The following is a 25,287-nucleotide window of genomic DNA, read 5'->3' as shown; positions in this document are numbered from 1 at the left end:
TGCAGAAGCGCGCATGCCCGCCCCACTCCTGGGATGTGCTGCTGCAACCCAAAGGGTTTGTACACAAGCCATTCCGTGTTCTCCAGCGACCAGTTCAGCTATCGGGATCTTTAATGCGGTAGGACTAAGGTGAAAGCTAATAGCTAGAATCTCCCTCGCTAGTCAGTCCACAGGATGGCACTACTTAATTCTGTCTTCTGCTCCCTGAGCACCAAGGCACACGAAACGGGGGCTGTGGGGCACGTGTGACCCAGGAACGAGACCTCCAGCAGCTATTGACAAAGCCCAAGCGGCACCCCTACTTCCCTAGAGGAAGGAAATGGCACTTAAAACCAGCTTGAGAAGGTGACACTTTATGGCTTAAATCTCTTGAATTCTTAAAAAAAAAAAAAGACCTTCCCTGACAGACACCTATGCAACTTCATGTGGCTCTTCTAAGCAGATGGGCACTTCCTCCTCTATGTGCTATGGAAATACTTTTTGTGTTATATACAGTGGATCTTTTTCCAGTAAATGTGGCTTAATATTTTAATTCTTAGAACGTGTGTTTGTTCTATGTAATGCAACTTAATTCTGTTCTGTTTGTGAAATGAGTAGCACAGGCCAACCTCCTTGTCCCATTCACTTAAAAAGACCAACGAACTGTTTAAATCGAGCGGTTCTTTCCATCCATGGTATTACTTGCTAAATGCACTGATTTCATAAGTATGTGGAATTTTTTTGAGTCTGTATATCATATTATAAGACTGAATCTACTTAATAAACACTGTATAACAAACAGAACGCATCTTCTAGTTTCCAGTATGGCTCCCAAGCAGCTGTAGACTTCTCCCATCTGTAGGCCTACGCAGAGCAGTGTTCTGGTCCAATCTGTTATTATTTTACTTAATTAATTAAGCGTCCTCCCTTCACCCTAAGGTCCCAGGATGAGTTACATTAAAACTGGATGTCAGAGGCTCAGGAGCAGAAGAGCAGGGGAGAGAGCGAATAGAGAGCGGAGGAGAGGAATCAGAGGGGAGCGTAGGGGAATATGACAGTGGACCGAGAGATTCCATGAGCTTCTCCAGCGAATCAGAAGATTCCCAGAAGGGGGCGCCTATGGTAAGGGCGAGGGGGGTCCCAGGGGGGACGCTCCATAAACAAGGGACCAGAGGGGACTCCCAAGGGAGCAGCGGAGGATCAGGACCAGTTCCCCCACCAGAGCACAGTGGGGGGGAAGAGTCACATGAGTCAGGACCAGCTTCTCCATCGGGGAGTGGGGAGACGGAGGGAAGGCCAGGTCCAGCTAGCCTCCCCGAAAGGGGGAGCAGTGACACAAGTGTAACGGTCAGAAGGAAAGTGGGAGGCTGCGCGCGCGCGCCAAGTTCAAATGTGGAGGAGCGCGGGACAGCAGAAAACCCGGATTGGGAGCCAGGTCCTAAAGCCCGAAAGAGGGGGGGGGAGGAGTCGGGAGAATCAGCGTCAGAAGAATCTCGGAGGGCTGAGACTCCGACTAGCAGAAGGACCCAGAGAAAGAAGGAACAGAGGAAGAGGTGGAGTAAGGCTAGAATCTTAAACTGGTGTCAGGGGGGAGGAGATTCAGATGGGACTTCTACGGTCTGATGGATAGATGTAGCGTTGCGCGCTGCGCGTCTGGAAATGAGACTGAACTTCAATAAAGACTTTTTAACTTGAGCAAGAAGCAGCGTTGGTCTTGTGTGAGCTGGGACCTTGGGCAGCGCTGACACCAGCTTAAAATAACTTAAGGAAAAAATAAATATATGCACCTCATGCCAAAGGCCAGGATAAACAGGCACCTGTAGTCAGCATTTGATGTCAGCTTTATAAGAAAGTTGCTAGGTGCACCTCTGGGTGCGGGGAGGGAGTTCCATAGGTTAAAGGCCACCACAGAGGCCATCTCTCTGTCCACCACCTTCCAGGCCTCTTAAGGACAAAGGAACTACCACTAGGAGGCCTCATCTACCAATCTCAGCACCTGAGGTGGTCTTTTGTGTATTTGGCGCCGGAGTCATTGAGGGCTTTAAACACCAATGTGGGCACCTTGAATTGGGCCCAAAACTAAACTGGCAACCAGTGCAGCTGTTTTAACACACAGGTTAAAGGTAACTGTTAAGGGTCCTTTTAAGTCCAATCACGAATGACTCTGGGGTTGCGGTGCTCATCTCGCTTTACTGGCCAAGTGAGCCGATGTTTGTCTGCAGTTTTTCCGGGTCGTGTGGCCAGCATGACTAAGCCGCTTCTGGTAAAACCAGAGCAGCGCATGGAAACGCCGTTGACCTTCCCACTGGAGTGGTACCTATTTATCTACTTGCACTTTGACATGCTTTCGAACTGCTAGGTTGGCAGGAGCAGGGACGAAGCAACGGGAGCTCACCCCGTCATTGCTGGGATTTGAACCGCCAACCTTCCGATCGGCAAGCCCTACCTAGGCTCAGTGGTTTAGACCACAGCGCCACCCGCATCCTTTAACACACGTTAAATAGACCCCTAGCCAGTAAGGTAGCCACTGCATTTTTGCACCAACCAAAGTTTCCGAGGAGTCTTCAAGGGCAGCCCCACATTCAGTGCACTGCAACAATCCAATATGGCAGTTACCAGAGCATGGAGTATGGTGGCCAAGTCATCTCCCTTCAGCAGCGGTTGGAGTCAGTGAACTAGCCAGAGCTGAAAAGGGCAATCCTAGCCACCAAGACCACCCAAACCTCACGACAGCATTGAATACAGGAGCACGCCTCCCATCTGCAAATCTCCTAGGGGAGTGCAGCCCCACCCAGGGCAACTTCAGTGTGGGATACTTTCCAGCAGGGAGCTGTGTTAGTGCATTGCATGAGAAGCAAGACTCAAGAACATCCCTCCTTGCTAATTCCCCTGCACGGAACTGGTGAAATATCAGAAGGAAGATTAAAACCACAAGTTTGCTTTTTCAAAATGTTTATTTTTTTTCCAATACCACAAGGGACATACAACACCAGGGGTCATCAGAGAGGACTCCCCCTCCCCACCAGACCAGCATCAGTCTGTACACTACAGTGGCCCCGAGGGGGTGCAGAGTGAGGGGCCCCAACTCTGCCCCCCCCATCTTTGGTAAGCAGGTTTTAGACCATCAGCTTAGTTGCCTTTAATACCGCAATTCTTTTAACCTCTCTCATCTCCGTGTTTCCAACTAAAAAGCTGCTACATTGATTTAAGAGTAAACCTTTCTGGAAAACGAGGTCCAGGTTTTACACTTCTATAGCTTTTGAGCGGGGAGGGCTACAATTAATGAAAATGAGGAGTCCGGTCAAGGAAGAGGTAGGTAGGAGCTAAAGGAGAAGAGGAAGATGACTGACCTTCGCTATCCATTTGCTCTAATGAAAATGGAGTCTTTGCTTCCTCCCTCGCCCCTCAAGAGGGAAGCCCACTGCAGCCAACGCAGGGCACCCCAAGGCGCGCTGGCTTGCCTGCTCCCACCGGCTAAACGTGCCACCTGAGCGCTTGCCTCCAGCTCCCTCTAGAGTTGCAAGAGGGGCAGTGAGAAGCACAACTTCGGAGCCAGAGCAGCTGAGCGAGACCTGAAACAAACGCTGCACCTCTCGCTCAAAGAGCAGGAGAGGCCCTTGCAGGCTTGAGGCAGGACAGAACACAGCAGCTCCGATTATGGACAGCAATTAGTAACTGACACCACTTTAATGCAATACTGCTGCAGCCTGAAAAATAAATGAATTTTAAAAAACCCTTTTATGTACATAACATCAATTTACAGAATTGCCCAGTACTGTGTACAACATATAAATACATGATCCAACAGATGCATAGAGGGTACATATAGGAGCCAAACATTTCACTTTTTACACCCAAGAACAAAAAGTTTGAAAATTTCTGCTTAGAAAATAAAAAGGTCACACCCAGCCCCACTGCCCCTTGGTGGTTACAATTCCTCTGGCGCAGAGGCTGCCTGCGACAGAAGACAATGACAGCCAAAGCCTCTGCCCTGACACAGCTGCGCATAGCCAGGCCCCTCCAATACGGAAGATGACGCCACACTCGCCATCTCGGTGGTGACCCTCGTCCTGCAGTCCAGCCCTGAAGCCCACAACCATTTATTTCCTGCTCTCTCTAAGTGGAAGGATCTAGAAAAACAACCACCTCTCTCCCCCAACCCAAGCCAAGGAGATTGCAGGAAGGGAGAATGGAAGACTGAATTCTGCTCCCCCTGCCAAGAGGGGTCTGCTTAACCCAGTCGCTAAAAAAGAAAGAAAAAAGGATGGTGCTGGCTCCAGTTCCCATGGAGCAAACCCTCCCTCCTCAAAGGGCTCAAGGAACACAAATCACTAGTGCCAAGGAAGGCATTAAGCAAGCAGAATGTTCAGCAATTCTTGTGGGTGGGGGCAGGGAACCCCTCAGAAATGGGATGGTCCAATCCTAGCAGGAAAATCAAATATACAGTGCTAACATTGCCTCTATTATGACCAGAATATTTTGTGTACAGGTTCCAGAATCCTCGTTATCAAAACAGACACATGAAATATACAGCTCCCCACCCCCCCAAAATCCCTTTTCCAGGGCCGTAATTCATCATCTTACCACAAGGCACAACACACAAAGCTTGGAGGGGCCAATGCAGTCGTCATGACAAAACGCCCCACAGCCTTTGCACATGATCATGGCTTTAAGGCTGCATGAACACTTGAGTGAAATCTCTTCCATGCTGCCGCTATCGGCAAACATCTGTGCAGAGAGGGACATGCCACGGGACGCGGCAAAGTTCGCTTTGTGGCTTAGCTGCATCATGCTTCCTGCAAGGCTCCTGGGGAAGCCTGGCACGCTGGAGGCGTAATTAAAGCCGGCGGAATTCAGCTGCAGCTTTGAAAGCTTCCCGTAAAACGCTTGCTTGATGTTGAGCTGGGAAGGGATGGAGGAAGGCTCCAGTGGTTGGGCAAGTCCCTTCCCCAGTTCCCTTGGCCACTTGAAAAAGGGCAAGTTCCCAACAAGAGGACTGCTTTGCAGGTGCTCCATCAGCTCCACAGGGCTTGGAGGGGCCTCCTTCCTCTTCTCCACGTTCCTCTTGGCTGGGCCAGAGCACGGCAGGACCTTCTTGTTCTCCACTCCTCTGCCGCCGCCGCCTCCAACGTGCGCACGCTGCTTCGGAGGCCAGTCTTCCCTTGTGACTTGCACGCCATGTCCAGGCGCGGCACTCTTGGGGGGTGGCAGTAGCTTACTGTGTGAAAGCATGCCCAGGATGGGAGAGGGTTCCAGGACTCTGGGGTGCTGGGCTCTGGCAGCTGCACTGCAGGGGAAGCCAGAGCCAAAGACCTTCTTCCCAAGAGCTCCTCCTCTCGCTTGATCCGGACCCAGAGAGGTTGTGCCGGTTGCTTTCAGCTTCTCTTCTGGGCTCCCAGGGGCAAGAGATTCTGCAGGGACAGCAGCAGAGGGATCTTTTCGATTGTTGTAAGTGCAGGAAGAAAACGTTGCTCCTCCCAGGCCCAGCTTATCAGGTTTCTGGGAAGTACCCACTGCTCGATCTGGAGAGTCTGAGCTTTTCTCTGGTTCCTTCTCTACCCTCTCCACAGGCAAAGGTGTTGGGCCAGAAGTGCACTGCCTCTTGGGGAAGTCCCTCAGAAACCTTGGTGCACAGTATCCATTGCCAACTTCACCACTTGTGTCCAACCCCTCACCCCTAGAGGGCTTTTGGGAAAGGGAACTCTTGCACTTGCTCTCCATTGGGAAAGAACAAACTTTGTTCAGAGAGGAGGCTGCAGCTACTATGTTAGGGCTGCTATGGGCCCCTGGAAGAACTGCTTTGAGAGGCAGTCTTCCCTTGAGCAACTGAACCACCAGAGGGTTGCTTGCTTCTATAGACAGAGGCTTGGGGGTCTCCGCCACCAGAGGTCTTTCCTGGCCTTCTGCATCAACATGGAGGGAAGATTCACAAGTTTCCTGCAGACGAGATGCCTGCGGTTGACAGGTGTTGGTGGCCCCTGCTTCTAACAGCAAGCCCTCCCTGCACAAGGAAGTGTCAGTTCTAACCAAACTTTCTAATTTGATCCTGTTACATTCCTCCTGGTGGCCCCTGTCAGGATCAGCTCCTTTCTCGGTAGCTTTGCTGTAGTCCTGCCCCAACTCTGCACTCTCATCCGTCAGCTCAGCTTCCAAGTCGGATGCCGTCTCCGTTGTCTCGCTCAGAATGCTCCTGGTTTCCTCGTCACTGGAGGGGCTGGTGCTTGGCTTGGCCTTCGCCTGCTGTCCGTCTGTCTCCACTCCTGTCCTCAGCAACACCTCCCACGGGGGAAGGCCTTCAGACAGCAGCAATGGCTTTGACAGAGAAACTTCATCCTTGCTGGTGTTGTGTAGCCCGCCTGGCGTTTCTCTTTCGTGCCGCTGTGGGGCCAGCTGGCTTGGGGACATGTGGAACTGTGAGGAGAGTTCCTCTGTCCCGACAATGCTGGAGGTCTCTGGATTGGGGATATGCTCCTCTACGTTTGGGCCAGATGTCATTTCTGGCCCCTTTTCTAGTTTGCTCTCCAGACCAATGGTACGGCTAGAAGTACCAGAGGTGGTTTCTTTCAGAATAGAGGCACAATTCGGAGGGGAACAGTGGCCATACTCATGCCCTTCCGTTCTACTTGCACCTTTGAAGAGAGCCACTGGAGAACGGCTTTGTTTGCTGCTTGGAGAAAATTCACTTCCCTCCTTCCTACCACGTCCCTCTTGGGAAGCAGCGCCTGGAGACGCTTCACTACTTATATCACTTGGGAGCTGCCCAGAGCTGCCCACTGGCGTCTCCGTGGCTAGGTGACCAAGGGACGGCTCGGCCACAGCGCCTCCCGAGCAGCTGCCCCCGGAAGCTTCTGCAAGCTGGGTAGCACCTTCAGACCGAAGTGAAGTCAGGCTGGAGGCCTGCCCAAACGCAAAATCTCCCTCAGCCTGCGGGGAAGAGGCCTTTTGCACGCAAGAGTCCGCTTTGGCCAGCTCAAAGCCGGTCTCCTCTTCTAGGTGTGAAAACGACAGTAGCTGTGCTCGCTGTAAATCTGACCTGCACTTCCCACGAGTTCTCTTCGATCGCCAGTATTTGGGGCGGTGACCGGGCTGCCGGATCCTGCAGCCGCTGCTGCCGCCGCCGCCACCACCACCACCGCCTTCATCCGTGTTCCTTCGACCTCCTCCCGGCCCACCCCCACCTCCAATGGCGGTGGCAGGAGAAGCAGCCTCTCGCTGGATCCTGCCTTGCACAGCACAGGCCTTAAAGTCAGCAGAGGCTGAGTCCCCGTTTCTGCCCTGGCTGGAGGGTTCTGTATTGGGGATAATCCTAGGACATATCTGGTAGGCTGGCTGACCTTTAACCACCCAGGGGGGTTTGATGCGGGAAAGTTGAATCTGTAAAGCAAGCAGACAAGAACAACAACAGTTTTACACAATGCGCTGGTGCTTGGCTATGTGTGCTTTAGAATTACTGCACAGTAACCCTCAATGGGGCTCCAGAAAACTTGCAAGCACATCATTTCAACTGTTATTCTGAAAAGATTTCTGGGAATGCAGTCAGGTAAAGGCATTCATTACCAGAGCCCTAGGAAGGAGGAGTATCTGATAAGCTAGTTGGGTTTTTGTTGTACTGTCTTTTCATGCTTTTCATTGTTTTTGCAGGAACCTTGAGCTCTGGGCAGGCAGCAAATAAAACACTTCTATAAAAAATCTGTATGCCCAGGAAAAACCTTCCAACTCAGACCTTTTCTCACCCAGAAGGTGCAAGCTGAAGCTCTGCTAAGAGTGAAGCTCTAGGAACTGACCCAAATGGGACTGGGGCGGAGGGTATGGGAGAGGCTCTCCAAAGTTGTCCAAGCAGGACCAAGTTAAGAGGGGGGACAGTGCCCACAGCTGTTAATGGCGTGGGTGCATTTAAGCTATACTGAACCAAGCAAAAGGCTTTCTTGGAAGTAACTACAAGAGGAACCCCTCCATTTACAGACGAGCAAACAGAAGAGAGAATAAGCTTTCTTTCTGAGGGAGGGAAGGCGTTTCCAAGATCATCCACCTGCTTGCTTGCCTGCCTTCCCCACCCATGCCCAGAGGGAGAGAGAAAAGGAGGGAGACGTATCGAACACAGGCTGCTCCAGGCCGCTCTAGCCCTGGTCCCCAAAGGCCTGTACGACCTGGTATGAGGCTGTTACCTACCCGGATGGGTGGGACTTTGGGTTCCTCTTTGGTGGGCTGTGGCTTTTCTGGGTGAACACTTTCAATTGTGTTACGAAAGGACTGACGATCTTCAAGCCGGGGCTTCTTCTCGGGGAAGGAGGCAGAGGCAGCCTGCTCAAAGCACTTCCTCTTCTGCTCCTTGGACTCCTGGTCTTGGGGCTCCTGGGGCAGGCTGGGAATTCTGCCCAACGCGGCGGCCGCCGGCATCACATCTTCTACCTTGCTCTGGATCCTGGTGGCCTCAGGTGAAATCTCCGGTTTCGGAGACACCCGGCTCTTTTCGCACAAGTCCACTTCCGGCTTGGCGTCCCTCTGACTGGGGGACTTCGGCTCCGGGGACGGTGCCTCTTTGGCTGCCGCCTCCACGTGCTCTGCCTCGCAGCGTTTGCTCAGGCTCTCCCGGGTTCTGCACCGGAGGGCACGCTTCTTCAAGTGTCCGTCTCGCTGCCGGGTGACAGGGCCACGCTGCACCCTTGGAGGTTCCTCTTGGGCGGCTGAGGCAGCCCTGGTCTCTCTGTTGACTGGAGCTGCTTTTTCTTGCTGAGGCACCTCAATAGTCAAGCCCAGCCTGTAGGTCAGGGACACAAGGCAGGAAGTGAAAGGAACCCCAAATTAGTTAATGGTATTACTGCTGATTCTACTGGAACTTCGACACCTTGCCTGAGCCAGTAGCCAAGATCAACTGGGGCACCTCAGGATAAACTTAGGTTGTTGTACATTATAAAGCAATTCTGCGTTAAATTTCTACAGCATTTTTAAAAAGTGCAAATTCTTGCTAGGTCAACCCATTGCCTTCATATACATTTGCCGGAACTTTAATTGCCCTTGCAAATTAAAAGACCTAGGGTGATAGCCAGCATTAGTAACTTCGGTCAATTAAATTAGATTAGTCTATTCCAAGTATGACTTGGCTGGATATCACCTGTAAAAATTCATTTTAAAAATTAAAGGTTGGAGGTAGAGATGGTGAACTGTGGCCTCCCACAGGTAGAGATGGTGAACTGAGAGAGTCAAACCTCTGCAGGTCCCCTTGCAACACTACACCCCCCCACCACCACCACAAGTGATGGCACAGAAACAGGTGAAGTTAGCTTGTGGTTTTGCTTTTTAAAGGTATTCAATAAAAACACCCACTTACTTTTGCCCATAGTAGTCCTCAAAAAACCTCTCCTTCCACTGCTCTGTTTTCTTTTCCTTCTCCATTTCTTGTCTTATGCGAACCTGCATTTCATGAGTGAACTCCCCTGCAAAAAAGCCAACAATGAGAAGCTGGAAGCAGCAGGTGCTAGTATCCCAACTCAACAAAAGTCGCATCAGGAAAGTGCATGGCAGGGTTAAGTCCAGGGCAGAAGAGACTATACTTCTGTGCTCTTGTCAGGTGAGCTGTAATGATCTCAGAGGGACACTGCCTTGGTGCCAAAGGGACAGCATTAATTGGGGCAAAATCATTTTAAAAAACCGATCAACGTGGGGAAACTTTGCTGAACGCTTTACATGTTCTTTGAAATCTTACGTTAATTACATATGAACAACTTTTTCTTTAACTGACAGAGTTCTACTAACTGTCTTAAAGGTGGAAGCACAATGCTGCCATTCTGCTTTCGCAAGAGATCTCCCCTTTCCTCTCCCCTGCAGTCCCTCATGCACCTTCAAGATCTGCTCCAGAGGGCGCATGAGAAAAGGAGAGCAAGGGGAATAAGCCCGGTTGGATGCAACTGAATGCTTCAGAGCAATAGGGGAGCCATGATCTGGGGAACCTTGGAGTTTTCCCCAGCGTTTCAGGGGTTCCTCAATGAGGAAACAAGTATGGTGAACAAGGTTCCCCCCAAACGCAGCTTGCTCACCACACAACTAATTGTCTCCAGCAATGTATAGCTAGAGGGCAGCCTGGGCAAGATCCGAAGCACCTACTTAGTTTGCATGAGGACAATGTCAATGCCAAAGAAGGTGCCCTAGGTTAGAACAAAGCCCAGAATCGTTTGCAACAAAGTGGCTCCATGGCAGACACTCACAGGTTTCTTAGAATCCAAGTTGGTGCCAAAAGCTGTTATCTTTGAAAGGGAGATGAAAGGAAACCTAAAAGTATTTTGGCTGCCTTCCTCTTTAGTGATTTCTCCCTCCAGGGATTCAGCAAGATGAGGATCTTTAATCTTTTAATACAGACTCACAGCTGAAAGGATCGTATATACCCTGCCTTTTCACTAAAAGTATACAGTGATCAAGTTGGCTAAAAATAAATTCATAAAAACAATTACACGAGTCTCTGATTTTAGACTGGCTTTCTGGCCTAGGAAGTTAAAGTACAGCGGTACCCCGGTTTCTGAACGTAATTTCCAGAAGACCATTCCGACTTCCGAAACATTTGAAAATCCGAGGCGCAAAGGGCGGTCAGCAAATTCAATAGAGAAAATTGGGGGAGAACTTCAGCAGAAGCCGTTTGGCTTCCGAGGCGTGTTCGAAAATGGATACTTCCGGGTTTTCAGTGTTCGAAAACTGAAACGTTTGACTTCCGAGACATTCAAAAACTGAGGTACTCCTGTACTTCTGAGCCATGCACATCATTCAAAATACTTAAGAGCCAAATTGATGATCTGCCCTGAAAATACAGAGGTATCACCACCGATGCCTCATAATCCACCAGACGCTTCCTACAGATTTTTTTTTCCAAGTCAGCTTCCACAACTGAGCAGAGCAGGAGGAACCTGAGGCCTTGCACTCCAACAGGCTTTCTTGCTAAAGCAGACAGAATTAGATTTTACTGAATCTGTCTGCAAGGTGGGAGGTCAGCGAAGAAGATGGATGCTGACACTGGGAAAAAGCCGCCAATGTTTCTGTTAAGGTTGTTTGGAGCCTGTGCTCCTGCCACCTCATAAATCAAAAGAGGCGGCCAGAGGGGCAGAGTGACTTGCACCACCACAAAGCAGGATCCGGGGAGTTCGACTTTAAGTGTATTCTGTACTTAAGTCGCCTCTACCAAAGTAGCCACTCCACCCCAGGCACCTACCATCAGCCAGTCTCTCTCTCCAGCTCTGGGCAGCGTGGGTGAAGAACTCGTTATTCAGAGCGCTCCCACTAAGCCGCATCAGCCCATCCGTCCCGGCCTAAAAGGAAACAAGCCACAGCAGATGAGAAGCGTGCACAAGTGTCGCAGAACAGAGGGGCAAGACGTGGCTGGTGGGGATCCGTACCTGCCTGTCCACTTCAGGGAGAAGGAGAAGCAGCTGCTGCTGGAAGTGCAGGGGCAAAACATTGAAGGTCCTGGAATTTATCAGCGCTCGCAGGTTTGTGTTGACGAGAATGGAGCCAGGCGTCTCAAAGTCTATATCATCGCCTCGGTTCCTCTTCATTTGTCCTGCAGTTTCCAAAGAGTCTCATAAAACCAGGAATATTTACACAGTCTACACGCAAGAGGCCCTGCCCGCAACCCGGTAGCTGTAGCCCTCCAAAACACAGAAGGCGCTTCCAGGCAGGTTTCCACAAATCAACACAGAAAGCAGCAGAGGCCGATACAGGCAGCTTGAACAATTAGGTCTTTCAAAAGACCTTGGCATCACCTGAATGCCAAGCACAATGGAGCCACTTCGAAACCACTGAGGCTTTCTGCTCCAGGAGGAAAACAGCTGGAGCATGTCTGGACAGATGTGTGGATGAATGAGTGTAGCAACTACCCCCCCCCAAGCAAAGTGACAGGCCCCCAAAGGAGAGAGAACTGGCCCTGGGCTGCTTGCTTCGGGCAGTGAACACCTCCCCAGCCCTAGACTTCAGGAGCCAACAGGAGTATCCACCCCCAGCCATTTAAAAAACCACCACAGGAAAACACCATCAGCTCATGCGGTGGTGGTAGAAGAGACACAAAACAAGCATGCTTTACGAATGATTTTAATTGTCTGGACAAAGAAAAGTGAACAGCCTATCATTTTATCCCCAGTCAGAACATTTAAGATTCTATCAGAAACTTTAAATATAGTCCTGCACAAGTACAGTAACTGATTCTCTTCGTTCCTGCTCCTTGAGGATTTGTATGGAGTTTGTTTACTCACAGGAGTATAGAGGAAGGTTAAAATTATGCAGTGCTCTATATTGTTCTGCCCACAGGGCAATGCAATGAACACCAAAAGCCACCTTTATCATCAATCACAAAAATATAAATTCAGCACATTGCCATCTAAAGACAGCAAATTCCAAAAATCAGTTGAATGTACCAGCAAAACTACACATTAAAAGCCTGTAGAAATAAAGGTGCTGGTCTAAGGTGATGGTACAAAAATCAGGCCTTCCAAGGCAGACCTGAATGCCTGGACTTGCCTATAAAAGCCCCGGACTCCTTCTGTTTGAAGCAAGAAATCTAGATACAGACAACAGACTGCACCTACCACTTGTGGGTTTCCGGAATCCTCGGATCAGCTGTGGAGGGTCCCTGCTGATTTCTGTCCTGCTGCGTATAGCAGTGTTGCCACTCAGGGCAGAGGAACCGCTGCTGCTGCTGCTGCTCTCGCCACCAACTTGTCTCCCTGTGAACCCTGAAACCAGTGAGCAAGGAGCACCCCACGAGACAACGTTAAACACTCCCCACATTCCTCACTGGACCTTATTATTATTAAACACAACCTCCACCAAGGTATGTAGCTGTGGCTCAGATAGATAAGGGTATGGTCAGGTGAGCAAATGCCACGCTACAGAAATCCAAATCTTGACATTACAGTACTCAGTTTGCACAATTTATTCCAGCTCCCATTATCTTGGTTTTTTGGGGCGGTGGAGGCAGGAAGTGAGAATAAGCACAGAAAGGGCTAGGCAGCTGAACAGGAAAGGAGCAGCCCCACCCAGTCCCCTCTGGTTTCAAAGCCCCCTTTGCTCCTGTCATTATGCTTGGCAACAATTACTTCCCTTCCTGTCTGTCTTCAGCCTCTAAGCCTGCTGAGAGAGCTGCTCATTCTTTTCTTTTTATATAGTGTCTAGATATAAGCACCACGTAAATGATTAGGATGGTTTGATGATGGTAATATTGATGGTTTTTACACTGCAAATCACTCCAGTGATCCTTGGATGAAGGGTAGTATATAAATTTAATAAATAAAAAATATAATTATTTTAGAGTAGAAATGTCTCTAATTTATCCTTGCAACAATGCTATGAGGCGGATGAAGGTACAAGATTTTAATCTGCTAACAACTTTTTTGCCATCTCATTTTTGTGGATTTTTTGTATTTCGATATTCTTGCAAATTTAATAAAAATGATCTACTAAAAAACAACAACCCAAGAATGTTCCACGAACAAGGATCTGAACAAAGGCCACCCATGCTGAGCCCCTACAAGTATCTACAACTGCAGAGGCCGGGTGGTGGCTGCTGCAGGTATTGCTTTCTTCTCTTCTGTTAAAATAATAGTGTTAAATGAAGTCAGGGATGGAACTCAAAGCCTAGGAGACACTTTAAACCAATTTCCCAGTGAGCTGTATTCGGAACAAGGTACAATGTGTAGCAAAGAGCCCTAAAGGTAAAGGTACCCCTGACCGTATGGGCCAGTCGTGTCCGACTCTAGGGTTGTGTGCTCATCTCGCTCAAGAGGCCGTGAGCCGGCACCGTCAGAAGACACTTCTGGGTCACGTGGCCAGCGTGACGAAGCTGCTCTGCCGAGCCAGCACCAGCGCAGCACACAGAAACGCCGTTTACCTTCCCGCTAGAAAGCGGTACCTATTTATCTACTTGCACTTAAGGGTGCTTTCGAACTGCTAGGTGGGCAGGAGCTGGGACCGAACAACGGGAGCTCACCCCGCCGTGGGGATTCGAACCGCCGACAATGCGATCAGCAAGTCCTAGGCACTGAGGTTTTACCCACAGCGCCACCTGCAAAGAGCCCTTAGCAGACCTAAAAAGTGCCAAAGAATCTCTGTTGTGCATGGCACTCGGAAGCTCTTGTGAGAGGTGCCAGATAGGGGTTTGGTACTGGAGGGCAGTACGGGACACGGGTGGTGCTGTGGGTAAAAGCCTCAGCGCCTAGGGCTTGCCGATCGAAAGGTCGGCAGTTCGAATCCCCGTGGCGGGGTGCGCTCCCGCTGCTCGGTCCCAGCGCCTGCCAACCTAGCAGTTCGAAAGCACCTCCAAGTGCAAGTAGATAAATAGGGACCGCTTACTGGCGGGAAGGTAAACGGCGTTTCCGTGTGCGGCTCTGGCTCGCCAGATGCAGCTTTGTCACGCTGGCCACGTGACCCGGAAGTGTCTCCGGACAGCGCTGGCCCCCGGCCTCTTGAGTGAGATGGGCGCACAACCCCAGAGTCTGTCAAGACTGGCCCGTACGGGCAGGGGCACCTTTACCTTTACCTTACTGGAGGGCTCATGTAGATGTGCAAAGTCAAAGGGGGTGGGGAGTTGGCTCACCTGAAGAAGTTTCCATATGAGCACCATTTACTTTCAGAGGAGTCAAAACTACACGGGGAAGCATCACTCCTGTCTTTTTCTTCTGTTTGCTTGCCTGTATTCCAGAAAAGACCAAAAGAAACACAGTGCTGGTGAGGAAGCATCAATTTAGGCTAAAGCAACAGGCTTGGCAATGACACCTCTCCTTTCCTTACTGGAGGTCCCCACCTCTTGGGGCTTCTCTAGCTCCAGAGTTCCTGCACTGAGCCGGGAAACGATCAGTCCATGTGGCCAGCAATGTCTCCCTTCAACTCTTAAGATTCTAAGGCATATTCATAGCACAAATATCTGCAATATTCACTGAGGACAAGGCAAATGGCAAATTTATGTATTTAGAAAGGCAGGTTTATATTAAAGCCCTAAGGTAGTGTACCGGGGTAAACTAACTCAAAGTTGAATTCCCCAATCACAGTGACTCTGCTTCAATCCAAGACACACCTACATGGTTAATTGGTTAGTCCTCGAGCACATAAGCAGACAGATGAACATTCTGAAGAAGAAGTCACAGTGCAGACCGTACACAAACTGTGAACTTCCTATTGTGTTTCATTCCTAAAGAGGCAAGTGGCACTCCTTTTTGAAATATTACGGCCAAGTCAGTCAGCGGTGGGAGGGGAGGGATATACTTGGACGAATTGCCAAATCTACATAATTGGATTCCTTCAGCAAAAATCTGAACAGGTACCTACCTGGAGTAGGTGATTTTTGTGGCCCTTCTATGCAGCAATTCTAGTCTGCCTGCCCAATCTTGCAAGGGCACTCTCCCTCCTTGTGAATCCCAACAACTGGTGCTCAGAAGCACTCTGCCTCCAATTGTGGAGGCAGAACTCAGCCATCGGGGATAGCAGCCACTGAAGGAGAGACTTTTGCTGAAGAACTGCCACGGCGGGTCAACCTGTGCAGCTGCAGGTTTCTTCTTCTACTCCACCAGAGCTCTGTTGAGCCCTTCTTTTGTTTTTACTTCTTCTTTTACTTAAAAGGTTTATATGCATTGCTATCCTTCCTGATGCAGTCTGCTTTGCCCCACTGCCCACAAGCCCCCAGTCAAATGCCCCCATTCTACCTGTGAGGCTGCTCTATGGCTCTCCCGAACAGCAGGCACATTCTTGCTCTGAGGCTCAGTGGAACAAGAGGCGCTTGAGGAGGTTTCATCTAGAGATACTGAAAAGGAAAAAAAAATCATCCCATCAACACTGGTGGAAGAAACAAGCAGCTCAGGGCCGGCCAATTGTCTGCCCTCGACAGGGCTGCACTTCCTCTGAAGAAGCAGGTAAGCAGTTCTGGATCCAGCTTCATCACTGGAGACTCAGGTAATCTCGGTGGCAAGGAGTGCCTTTCGCCAGATGAAGCTGGTACAGCAACACTGGACATTCCTGGACGGAGACAGCTTGACCATGGTAATCCAGGTATTAGTGAATCCAGGCCTGGATTACAGCAAGGTGGGGCTCCCCTTGTGCAACTTGTGCAGAATGCTGCAGTGTGATTGCTCACAGGAGTGAAACCCATGTCAGCATATTACTGTCAGTTTGCATTTTTTGGTACAGAAAGTATTGATCTGATGTGTAGAGATCTTTCCTATTCTAATTAATCCAAGTGGGTTCTGGAAGCTTCTCTGTGTGAAAGAAGCAAGCAGAAGGTTCATGATGTTTGGGTTTTTCCTTCAGAGAAGCTGAGTAAAGCTGACTTAAACTGGTTTTGTTACCTCTGACTATAATAATAAGGCCAGGAGGAGCCTGGGTTTCACTCTTTTCTACCTCTTTTTCCTTCTGGTGTGGTGTTCTGTATATAGTGTTAAGGTTTTAGTCTTCTTATAAGTTATTGTAAACTTAAGTTAAGTCTGCTGCAACTGGATTTCTTTATGGACAGGGCCAGTCCTGAATGTATTCTATTTGTGACCATTGTGCTCATTTGCCGTCAGTAGCAGTAAAGCTCTGCTGAATTAAATACTAATTGCCTCTGATCTATTTTTTTGTGAATTCTGCAACGTGTTTAAGTTTTTACTCTGCTAACTATACACTGGAGTTCTGCTCTGGATCAATATAAGTAGAATTAATGACAATTACACCTCTGCTTAAAAGATCTGCACTGGCTGCCAATCTGTATGTGGAACAATTCAAGATGTTACTATTGGTATATAAAACCCATAACAACTTGGGACTCGTTTACTTGAAGGTTCACCTTACCTCACATATGCCCACTCAACCACCTTGATCTGTAGAACTGACTTTTTACAAGTGCCACTCAGTCTCCACTTGAAAGGAATTATATTTCAAACATGGCAGCAACTACAGTCTGGAACTTCCTGCCTACTGAAACCAGGCAAGCTCCCTGAGTTGGTGAGGTTTATTTGACAACAGTGGAAAAACAGCCTTTAGTGTCATCGGCCCAGTCCTGTGGAACACTTTGCTTATATTCTGTTGTTGCCTTCTGGTTTGTTTGTTTTTTTGAAAATAATTTTTATTAACAGGCCAATCACATCACATTGTTCAAATCACATTAGTTCCAAATTATACAGCCAAATTTTAATTTTTTTTTGAGGGTACCCATACATCAAGCTCGGCACGAGTCCAAAGTTCCGGATAACTCCAGGCATCACTTATTTTACTGCTTTAATTAGACAGTTCAATCCAGTTCAATCCGAATAGTCCTTTATTACTTTCTTCTTCATCTTGTTGTTATCATCATATATTCCTTTCTTTGCGATCTCTGATGATTCTCACAAGCAGACTGAAAACTGACGTTTCTGTGTGGGTTTTGTACTCTTCAAAAGCCAGGGACAGCCTCTGTTCAGTTCTTCCATAAACAAAATTAAATTTCGGTCTGTCCTTTGTTTTTTCTCCGGCTTGCCAAATAAATCAGATAGATCAGGGGGCTCTGTCAGGTCCAACTTACATTCCAGTACTCCTTCTCTTTCAAACAGTCCTGATTCTCCTCCCCCTGTCCTTCTTTCTCCGGCAAGCCTGTCTTGGTGAGACGCCATTTTTTAACTGCGTCATAGAAATTTCCTCTTTCTCACCGTTACCATTCTTCTCTCCTGTTGTAATCCATTCCCACACAGTTCTTAAAGTCCTGCTTATGATAATAAAAACGCGATGATCTTATTTATTTCTGGGGTGAGGGGTTATTTTATCACATTATACAAAAAGGAAAAAAGGGTCTTTTCCTCCACCCCCCCCTTCGTTCCAAATATACAGTCTCCTAGTGTTAATTCATCAGAAGATTTACTTATCCATCCGTCACTCCCGGTCACAGAGATCCATTAATCAGCAGCCTTATCGTCGAGCTTTACTTGATGTATGTGCTTCAGCCTTATTTCCAATCATAAATCTTCCAAATATAAATCCGAGCTGAAGCAACCAGCACGTGCTAATTGGAATCGGCGTCAGGAAGAGCTGACTTCACCGAGGGCTTGTGCCAAGTGTTCGGCACCCCCATCTCTCGGATCAGGGGGTGCATTGTGAACACCGCTGGCAAGACAGGGCGTCCCCATTATCCTGGGGTCGGGGGAAGGCTGCATACTTCCCATAGCAGCCCCTTAATCACCTCGATGGGTCAGAGAGATGTTATTGTCGGCCATCTTCCAACGTGCCACCTGGTGGCCCCGTTGTTGCCTTCTGTTGCCAACTTTTAAACGCTTGCTGAAAACTTTTCTCTTCTGCCAGGCCTAGGCAGCCAATTAAGAGTCATCTTCTCTGGCGATCCCGCGTAGCTAGGCAAGATTGTCTTCCATGAATACAGTCTTAACAGCGAGTCCGTAAGTGACTCTGGAGGCCAATTCTGGATCCACACATCCTTCCAGTGGGGACATAGGTTTCCAGGCAGGAGTTGATCACGGTGAGGGTTTGCCGAAGGTGCCTTCCTCTTAGCATGTTTCTCCCTTTCGTCCTGAGTTTGAGAGTCTTCAAAGTCCATGACACCTTTGGTAAAGGCTGTTCTCCAATTGGGGCACTCGCAGGCCAGTGTTTCCAAATTGTCAGTGTTTACACTACATTTTTAAAGATTTGCCTTGAGAGAGACTTTTAACCTCTTTTGTTGACCACCAGCATTATGGTTTCCATTTTTAAGTTCAGAATAGTTGCTTTGGAAGACGATAATCAGGCATCTGAACATGACCAGTCCAACGAAGCTGACATTGAAGAATCGTTGCTTTGACACTGGTAATCTTTGCTTCTTCCAGTACACTGACATTAGTTCGCCTGTCTTCCCAAGTAATATGTAAAATTTTGGGGAAACACCGTTGATAGAAACTTTTGGGGAGTTGGAGATGGTGTTTATAAGCAGTCCATGTTTCACAATGTTCAGTAAGGTTGGTAGTACAATAGCTTTGTAAACAAGCTTTTTGGTTTCCCTGTGAATGTCTCGGTCCTCAAACACCCTGCACTTCAATTGGGAGAAAGCCACATTCACAGAACTCAGGCAATGCTGGATTTCAGAATCCATGTTGGCCCTTGTGGAAAAATAACTGGCCAGGTAGGAAAAGTGATCAACATTTTCCAATATGTCATCAACATATTGAAGGTCTATGACGGAAGTTATGGTAACCTTACTCTTTACACCCCCCAACAATGGTGTGTTGATATGTTTGTTTTTTATTTCTTTTTGCTTTTAACCTTTCATGATGTTATTGTCTGGTTTTATGATTTTATATTGTTGTAAACTGCTGTGATATACTTTTATGATGCAGCAGTATATGAATATTATTTAATAAATAAATCATTAATGATAATGTTTTTGGCACCTGCCCCAAACCTCTTCACTTAGGCAAGCTCACTCAGACTAGGTAACTCTCAGGGTCCCTTCCTACTCTACAATTCAATCTGAAGCACACATCATTTTAGTTTATATTTCAACTTGTGATGATTGTTTATATTTTGACATTTTGGGGTAAATGTTTTTAGCTTCTGATTTTTATCAGTAATTTTTTTGTAAGCTGTTGAGAGGGTTATACAGATTCTGTTAACTAAATAAAAACTCGGCCAGGCAGGCGCTTACTGTCATTATCGCCGCTGACAGTGCTGGCTTCGTTGGAGCCACTGCTTTCGGCATCAGCAGCATCATCCAGCTCTTCTCCTTCGGGGGCAGACAGGTTCCGGGACCACTGCACAGCATCTTTCTAGAAAGACCAATCAAAGCTCTGGTGAATTTCCCCTTACGAATCAAAGTGGAAAAATCACTGGGATAATACTGAACCCAAGGGAACCCTGATGTCCAATACCTGGTTGATGGGTTAGCAAACACACTAATCTCGATCCATCCACCTTGATTAAAAGTGCTGCTTTAAGCACTGGCTTTAGAAAAAAAACAATATGCTGTGTGTCAGGTTAGTAGGTCTTATGGCACTAATGCTCAAATGTTTAAAAATCTTATGAGTGCTATGCAAACTGAATAGCAGGTTAGAATATGTAAGCAGATTAGAATATGTAAGCTGAATAGCAGGTTAGCTTTGACTGTGAGCCCAGCTTGCAAGAAAGTCTAGATATCATATTCTATCATGTGTCAGGTGTTCATTCAATCTTTGCCAGCTAGATAAACCTTTGCCAAATCTCTGGTGTGGAGGAAGAGCAATCTGGTCTTACCTTGAGGGTGAAAAGGCTGATGCGCCCAGGGAGTTTGTAGAAAAGCCCCTCACAGCTCCTTGAATTGGAGTGGAGCATGGCATTCAGGCAGGCCAGCGGGGATGTGCCACTGAAGGAAGGAAGGAGGGAAAAATGCATCATTGGATATGGCAGCTCAGACACACATTGGTTTATAATTAACAGGAAAGTTATTATGGGAACTCTGCTACTTCAGCCACCCCAACCCAGCACAGCAAGGCAAGACACCCCAGTGTTGAAAAGACACTTTCAGCCTGTCTGCACGGCATAAAGAACATATTGTTTTCATCAAACTCCCTGATCAGAATAATCACTACCAAACCAAACACATCAGTACTTGCACAGAGTTACTGTTTTTTATTTTGTGAAACATAAAGGTGTGCAATGCAATCTCAAGTTAAATTCTGGCCAAATAATTTTATATTGTCCAGTCAAGAACAATTTTACAATAAGCATTCTAAAATCTTGTTTTAAACAGGAGATGGTGAAGGGCAGAAATATTTTTCCGACTCACTCCTCCCCAGCATATTTCCCTGGCTGCTGTTGGAAACAAGAGAGATCCTTCAGTTTCCAGTGGGAGAAGCATCCAAACTTTGCAACTGCGTGGTTTAGGCTTCTCCTTGAAGCAGCCACTGGCTATGCCTACATGCTGGGCTCCTAACTGAAAAGCCCAAGGCACACCTTCTATTCCACATGCTTTCGCATCACTGCAAACACAGTTGCATGTGGAGACAAGAAGAATCTAAACTGCCTTGAGTACCATCAGGGGAAAAGGTGGCGTATAAATAAATAACTGAACTAAACTTACCTAAACTAAATTAAACCATACTGTGTTATAACATGATCTTTTATTTCAGAATGCCAAAGGCAAGAAGGAGGTGCAAATATGTGTTTGCCTCTTTAGGAATATCAAATGTTGGGAAAGAATGATAAGACATAATGATGTTTAGCGATGCTGGATCCCAACACAAAACTGCCTTGGCTTCGTGAACATGGTAACAATGGATGAAATGTTCTTCTTTGGGGCCCCTTTTACAGATAAGCATTCACAGAAAATACAAAACATAGAAAGCAGAGCTCTTTAGGTGAAAAATTTTTTTTTTTAAAAAAAGATGTTACACCATCATCACTGTGCCCCACTCCCTTAAAGTGCTCTGTCAGATGCAGCTAATTTGAAAAGATGTCACACCTACAAAATAAAGAGCCAGTAAGATTATTTAAGCTGATAAAAAAGCACAACTTGTTATCATTTCTAATGAATTAGCAGCAAAGTTAGTTGTGATCTGTACCAGGGTGGCAAATAAATTGAAATGAAATGAAATCCAGGAGGAAACATTTTAAATTCCTGAGGACAATTTTTTGCAGAAGCCCCATCCTTATTTAGAAAGTAATTTACCTTCTGTAGACATGCAGTGATTCCATAGGAATGCCGGTGACATGTGGAGAGGAAATGACGTATCAAAAGAAAACAGAATGAAATTAACACAAAATATTCAAACTCCAGGTGGGAGATAAGCTATTTCAGACAAAAAAACAGTGACAGGGTATAGTCAGCTTGGGGCACTTTACTTCTGAAGGGCAAATAAAATTATTTATCCCATCTGCAAATAACTCTATACCTTATTAAATGCAGCTGGAGACTATAGGTATATCTAATTAAGTCTACACTTTCATTCCTGCATTTAGGCTCCTGTCTCAGTTAAAGGTGTTGCAAAATGAAAGATTGTACATTTTCTGAAATGTCTTATAACTGAATCTCAGACCAAAACACAGCGTCAGAGTGTACCAAACATACTACGGGCCAGATTCAATAAATCAGATGCACTAGCAGAAGCCAGTGAAACAAGTTCTGCTACTGAAATGGGACTCTCCACCCTGCCCTCCCACAAGATGAAAAGCTTGTGCTGACTGAACAACTGTAATAGCAGTGTGTTGAATTTCTCCCTCTGTCTGTAGTATATAAGTAGCTTTAACTCAACAATAAAATGCACATGGATAAATGTAGGGGCTCAGATCTCTACCTGAACCACCATGAGATCTTTTGATGAAGGGAAGTATATAAATGATAATAATAATGATAATGATAATGATAATGATGATGATTAATAATAGTAATAATAATAATAACAAGCTTGTTTGCTCTTGCCTTGGTAACACACTTTATACTCAGGAGGGAGGGGAGATTAATTAATTTATTTACATATTTAGAATCCATATTTTTACAGAACTATTTCAAGGCATAGTACAACATTTATTGATGAAAATCAATAAATACTGATTAACAAAGAAAACTCATGTTACAAAAGCCTGTCCAAACGATCTAGTTTTCAAATGATGTCTGAATGAAGAGGTGTCTGAATGAAGAGGTGGTTCCTAACGAACCTCTAATGGCAGAGAGTTCCACAAGGTGGGGCCTGGTCTCTAGTGACGGCCAGCCAAACCCCAGGGGCCATGTGGGGAGCCATCAGAAGTGTCCCATCAGAGGATCTCAGTGATCAAGGTGGAACGTAAGAAATCAGACGGTCTGTAACATACTTCAGGCCCAAGTTATTTAGGGCTTTGTGAATTAACACAAGTACCTTGAACCTGGTCTGGTATCAAACCAGCAACCAGTGCAGCTCTTCCAGCAGCAGAGTAATGAGGCTGTTCCACAATCCCTTGGAAAAAGACTCACATGGTGAAAAACAGCAATGAGTGGGATTCCAGTGGTGTCCAAACTTTTTTCAAAGAGGGCCAGGCCGATCAAAGTTGTTGGCCTTCTTTTTAGGACTGAAGTTGTAGAGGTTTTTTTAGGGGTCGGATTAGGCTCCCAAAACAGACTTTGGACATGCCTGGATTATGCAGGGCTATTGGGTTATTGTTTTTGGTTTGAGTTTATATGTGGTCTTGTTTGTGAACCGCCCTGAGACTTCTGGGTATAGGGCGGTGTATAAATTGAAAAAATAATAATAAAATAATTCTTGAACAGATCCAGGAAATCCACCTATTGAACCTAAAGTATGACATGGAACATTTTCAGACCAAATGCAGGTTTTTAAAGGCAAGGAAGAGGTGCACTAGAGGAAATAAAGAAGTCAACTTCATCCTACACCATACTTTTAACTTAAACACGAAGAACACTACCAACCTCATTTCCTTTAGGCCTTCTGTTTCTATGACCTGCAAAATCTGTTTTGGGGTCATGGGTCCATCAGAGTAGTTTTCCAGCACCTGAAAAGATAAACAGTTCAAGCTTAGCATGTAAACCCCAAGCCTAAGGCATTCAAACTGAAGATAAAGGGTTAGAGAATCTGGCCTAGCCTTTCTACAAAGCTATTGAACATGGATTTTTCAGGCCATAACAGTCCCAATGCAAGCCCATGCCGACTCAAAATGAAATGAGTCGCTTGGCAAGATTTCATCCAGTGCCGAAGGGCCAAGCTCGATGAGACAGGATTGCACCTGTGGACCTATTTTAAAAGCAGTCACTGGTGTACCATATTTTTCCATGTATAAGACGCCCCCTATTTTTTGGGACTACAAATTAAGAAAATGGGGAAAGGATTGCCCAGAGTTGTTGAGGTTTTTTTTTTAGAGGGATTGACGAAAATCCCCAAAAGACAAACACAGACAATATCACGTGTCGCCGAAGCCACCAATCATCTGCCCAGTCACCAACAGCACCCACCAATAGCCCGCCCAATTGCTGCAGTGGCAGCAAATCAACAACAGCCATTGCCACGACCATCAGACACACACCCAAGCGCAGGTGGCAATCTGCTGCTCGTGGCAGAAACCAATTGCCCATCCCCATACTGCACTATCAGTGTATAAGACAACCCCCAATTTTTAACATAATTTTTAAATGTAAATTCCTCGTCTTGTACACAGAAAAATATGGTATTTATTTAAGCAATTTACACACTGCTTAACTACAATAGTCTTTACAGTACAAAAATAGATTTTTTTTTAAATTATAAAACAAACTATAAAACAAAACATCAATTAAATGCCTGCCAGAATAAAAAAGTATTCAGTAGGCAGTGGAAGCTATTCTTATTAAATATATATATAATTCATTACGCAATGTTCACCTTAAGGTCCCAGGGCAGGTTAAAGGTAAAGGTACCTCTGCCCGTATGGGCCAGTCCTGCCAGACTCTGGGGTTGTGCGCCCACCTCACTCAAGAGGCCGGGGACCAGCGCTGTCCGCAGACACTTCCGGGTCACGTGGCGAGTGTGACAAGCTGCATCTGGTGAGCCAGCGCAGCACACGGAAACGCCGTTTACCTTCCCACTAGTAAGCGGTCCCTATTTATCTACTTGCACCCGAAGGTGCTTTCGAACTGCTAGGTTGGCAGGCGCTGGGACCGAGCAATGGGAGCGCACCCCGCCACGGGGATTCGAACCGCCGACCTTTCGATCGGCAAGCCCTAGGCGCTGAGGCTTTTACCCACAGCGCCACCCGTGTCCCAGGGCAGGTTACACATTATTAAAAACAGTTTAAAGCAACTTGCAATTACAGAAATAAGGTGCATCCTTAAAATATAAACCTCAAGTGTCAAAACCAGAGTAAAGAGGCGTGTCTTCAGCATTTGCTGGAAGCCATATACTGAAGGTCCCGCACTCTTTGGGGAGGGAGTTCTTCAACTTAAGCAGGGCCAAGGTGTTTGGAGGGGGTTGTTTATAACCCCCCCCCCCGCTTCTTTTCCCAATATAAATTGCTTTCCTTCAAGATACTATTTGCCCTCCTGGACAGATAATCAACTCTGGCCCTAAAAATCACAGAGTTGCTAGTAGTATACCTCTCAGACTATGAAACTGTCAATGTCTCCTGGTGAAACAATTGACTCACCAACAGGCAACCACAGACTGGACCATGACCATGAAAGGTTGCACTTTTATTTCAGTGCCCTTTTTCAAAAAATGTATACAGTGTAAGAAGGCATATCATAGCTACAAGATACTGTGAAGGCAAGATTTTCAAAAGTACACGGGATAATATTTTGACAGCAGCCATGATAAGAAGCCTCCAGCTCTGGCTTAAAAGATATAAGCTCTTCAGTTCAAGTTAGAAGTCGACTTCTCAAGCTTTTCTTGAGACACATTTGGAATTTCTCAGCATCTC

At 46.9% G+C, this 25,287-nt stretch overlaps 1 protein-coding gene across 3 annotated transcripts in view; it reads right to left on the bottom strand.

Annotated features, from left to right (window-relative positions):
* Positions 1 to 2,914: 2,914 nt before the first annotated feature.
* ASXL1 (ASXL transcriptional regulator 1) overlaps positions 2,915 to 25,287 on the bottom strand; it is a 33,590-nt gene continuing 11,217 nt past the window's right edge. Inside the window, exons 2-12 of one of the 3 annotated variants that reach the window (XM_053394702.1) lie at positions 23,309 to 23,391; positions 20,164 to 20,272; positions 19,580 to 19,700; positions 15,651 to 15,748; positions 14,549 to 14,642; positions 12,543 to 12,680; positions 11,358 to 11,521; positions 11,174 to 11,270; positions 9,308 to 9,413; positions 8,149 to 8,737; positions 2,915 to 7,353 (exon numbers count right to left, since the gene is read on the bottom strand). In XM_053394702.1, coding sequence (XP_053250677.1) covers positions 4,555 to 7,353; positions 8,149 to 8,737; positions 9,308 to 9,413; positions 11,174 to 11,270; positions 11,358 to 11,521; positions 12,543 to 12,680; positions 14,549 to 14,642; positions 15,651 to 15,748; positions 19,580 to 19,700; positions 20,164 to 20,272; positions 23,309 to 23,391 — 4,398 coding nt within the window. In that variant the 3' untranslated portion in view covers positions 2,915 to 4,554. Of the gene's footprint in view, positions 7,354 to 8,148; positions 8,738 to 9,307; positions 9,414 to 11,173; positions 11,271 to 11,357; positions 11,522 to 12,542; positions 12,690 to 14,548; positions 14,643 to 15,650; positions 15,749 to 19,579; positions 19,701 to 20,163; positions 20,273 to 21,577; positions 21,667 to 23,308; positions 23,392 to 25,287 lie in introns of those variants that run through there. The other 2 variants (XM_053394701.1, XM_053394703.1) reach the window with 2 other exon arrangements.

This window comes from Podarcis raffonei, chromosome 6, assembly GCF_027172205.1.
Source record: "Podarcis raffonei isolate rPodRaf1 chromosome 6, rPodRaf1.pri, whole genome shotgun sequence".
NCBI lineage: Eukaryota > Metazoa > Chordata > Lepidosauria > Squamata > Lacertidae > Podarcis > Podarcis raffonei.
This window is presented reverse-complemented; position numbering and strand designations above follow the sequence as displayed.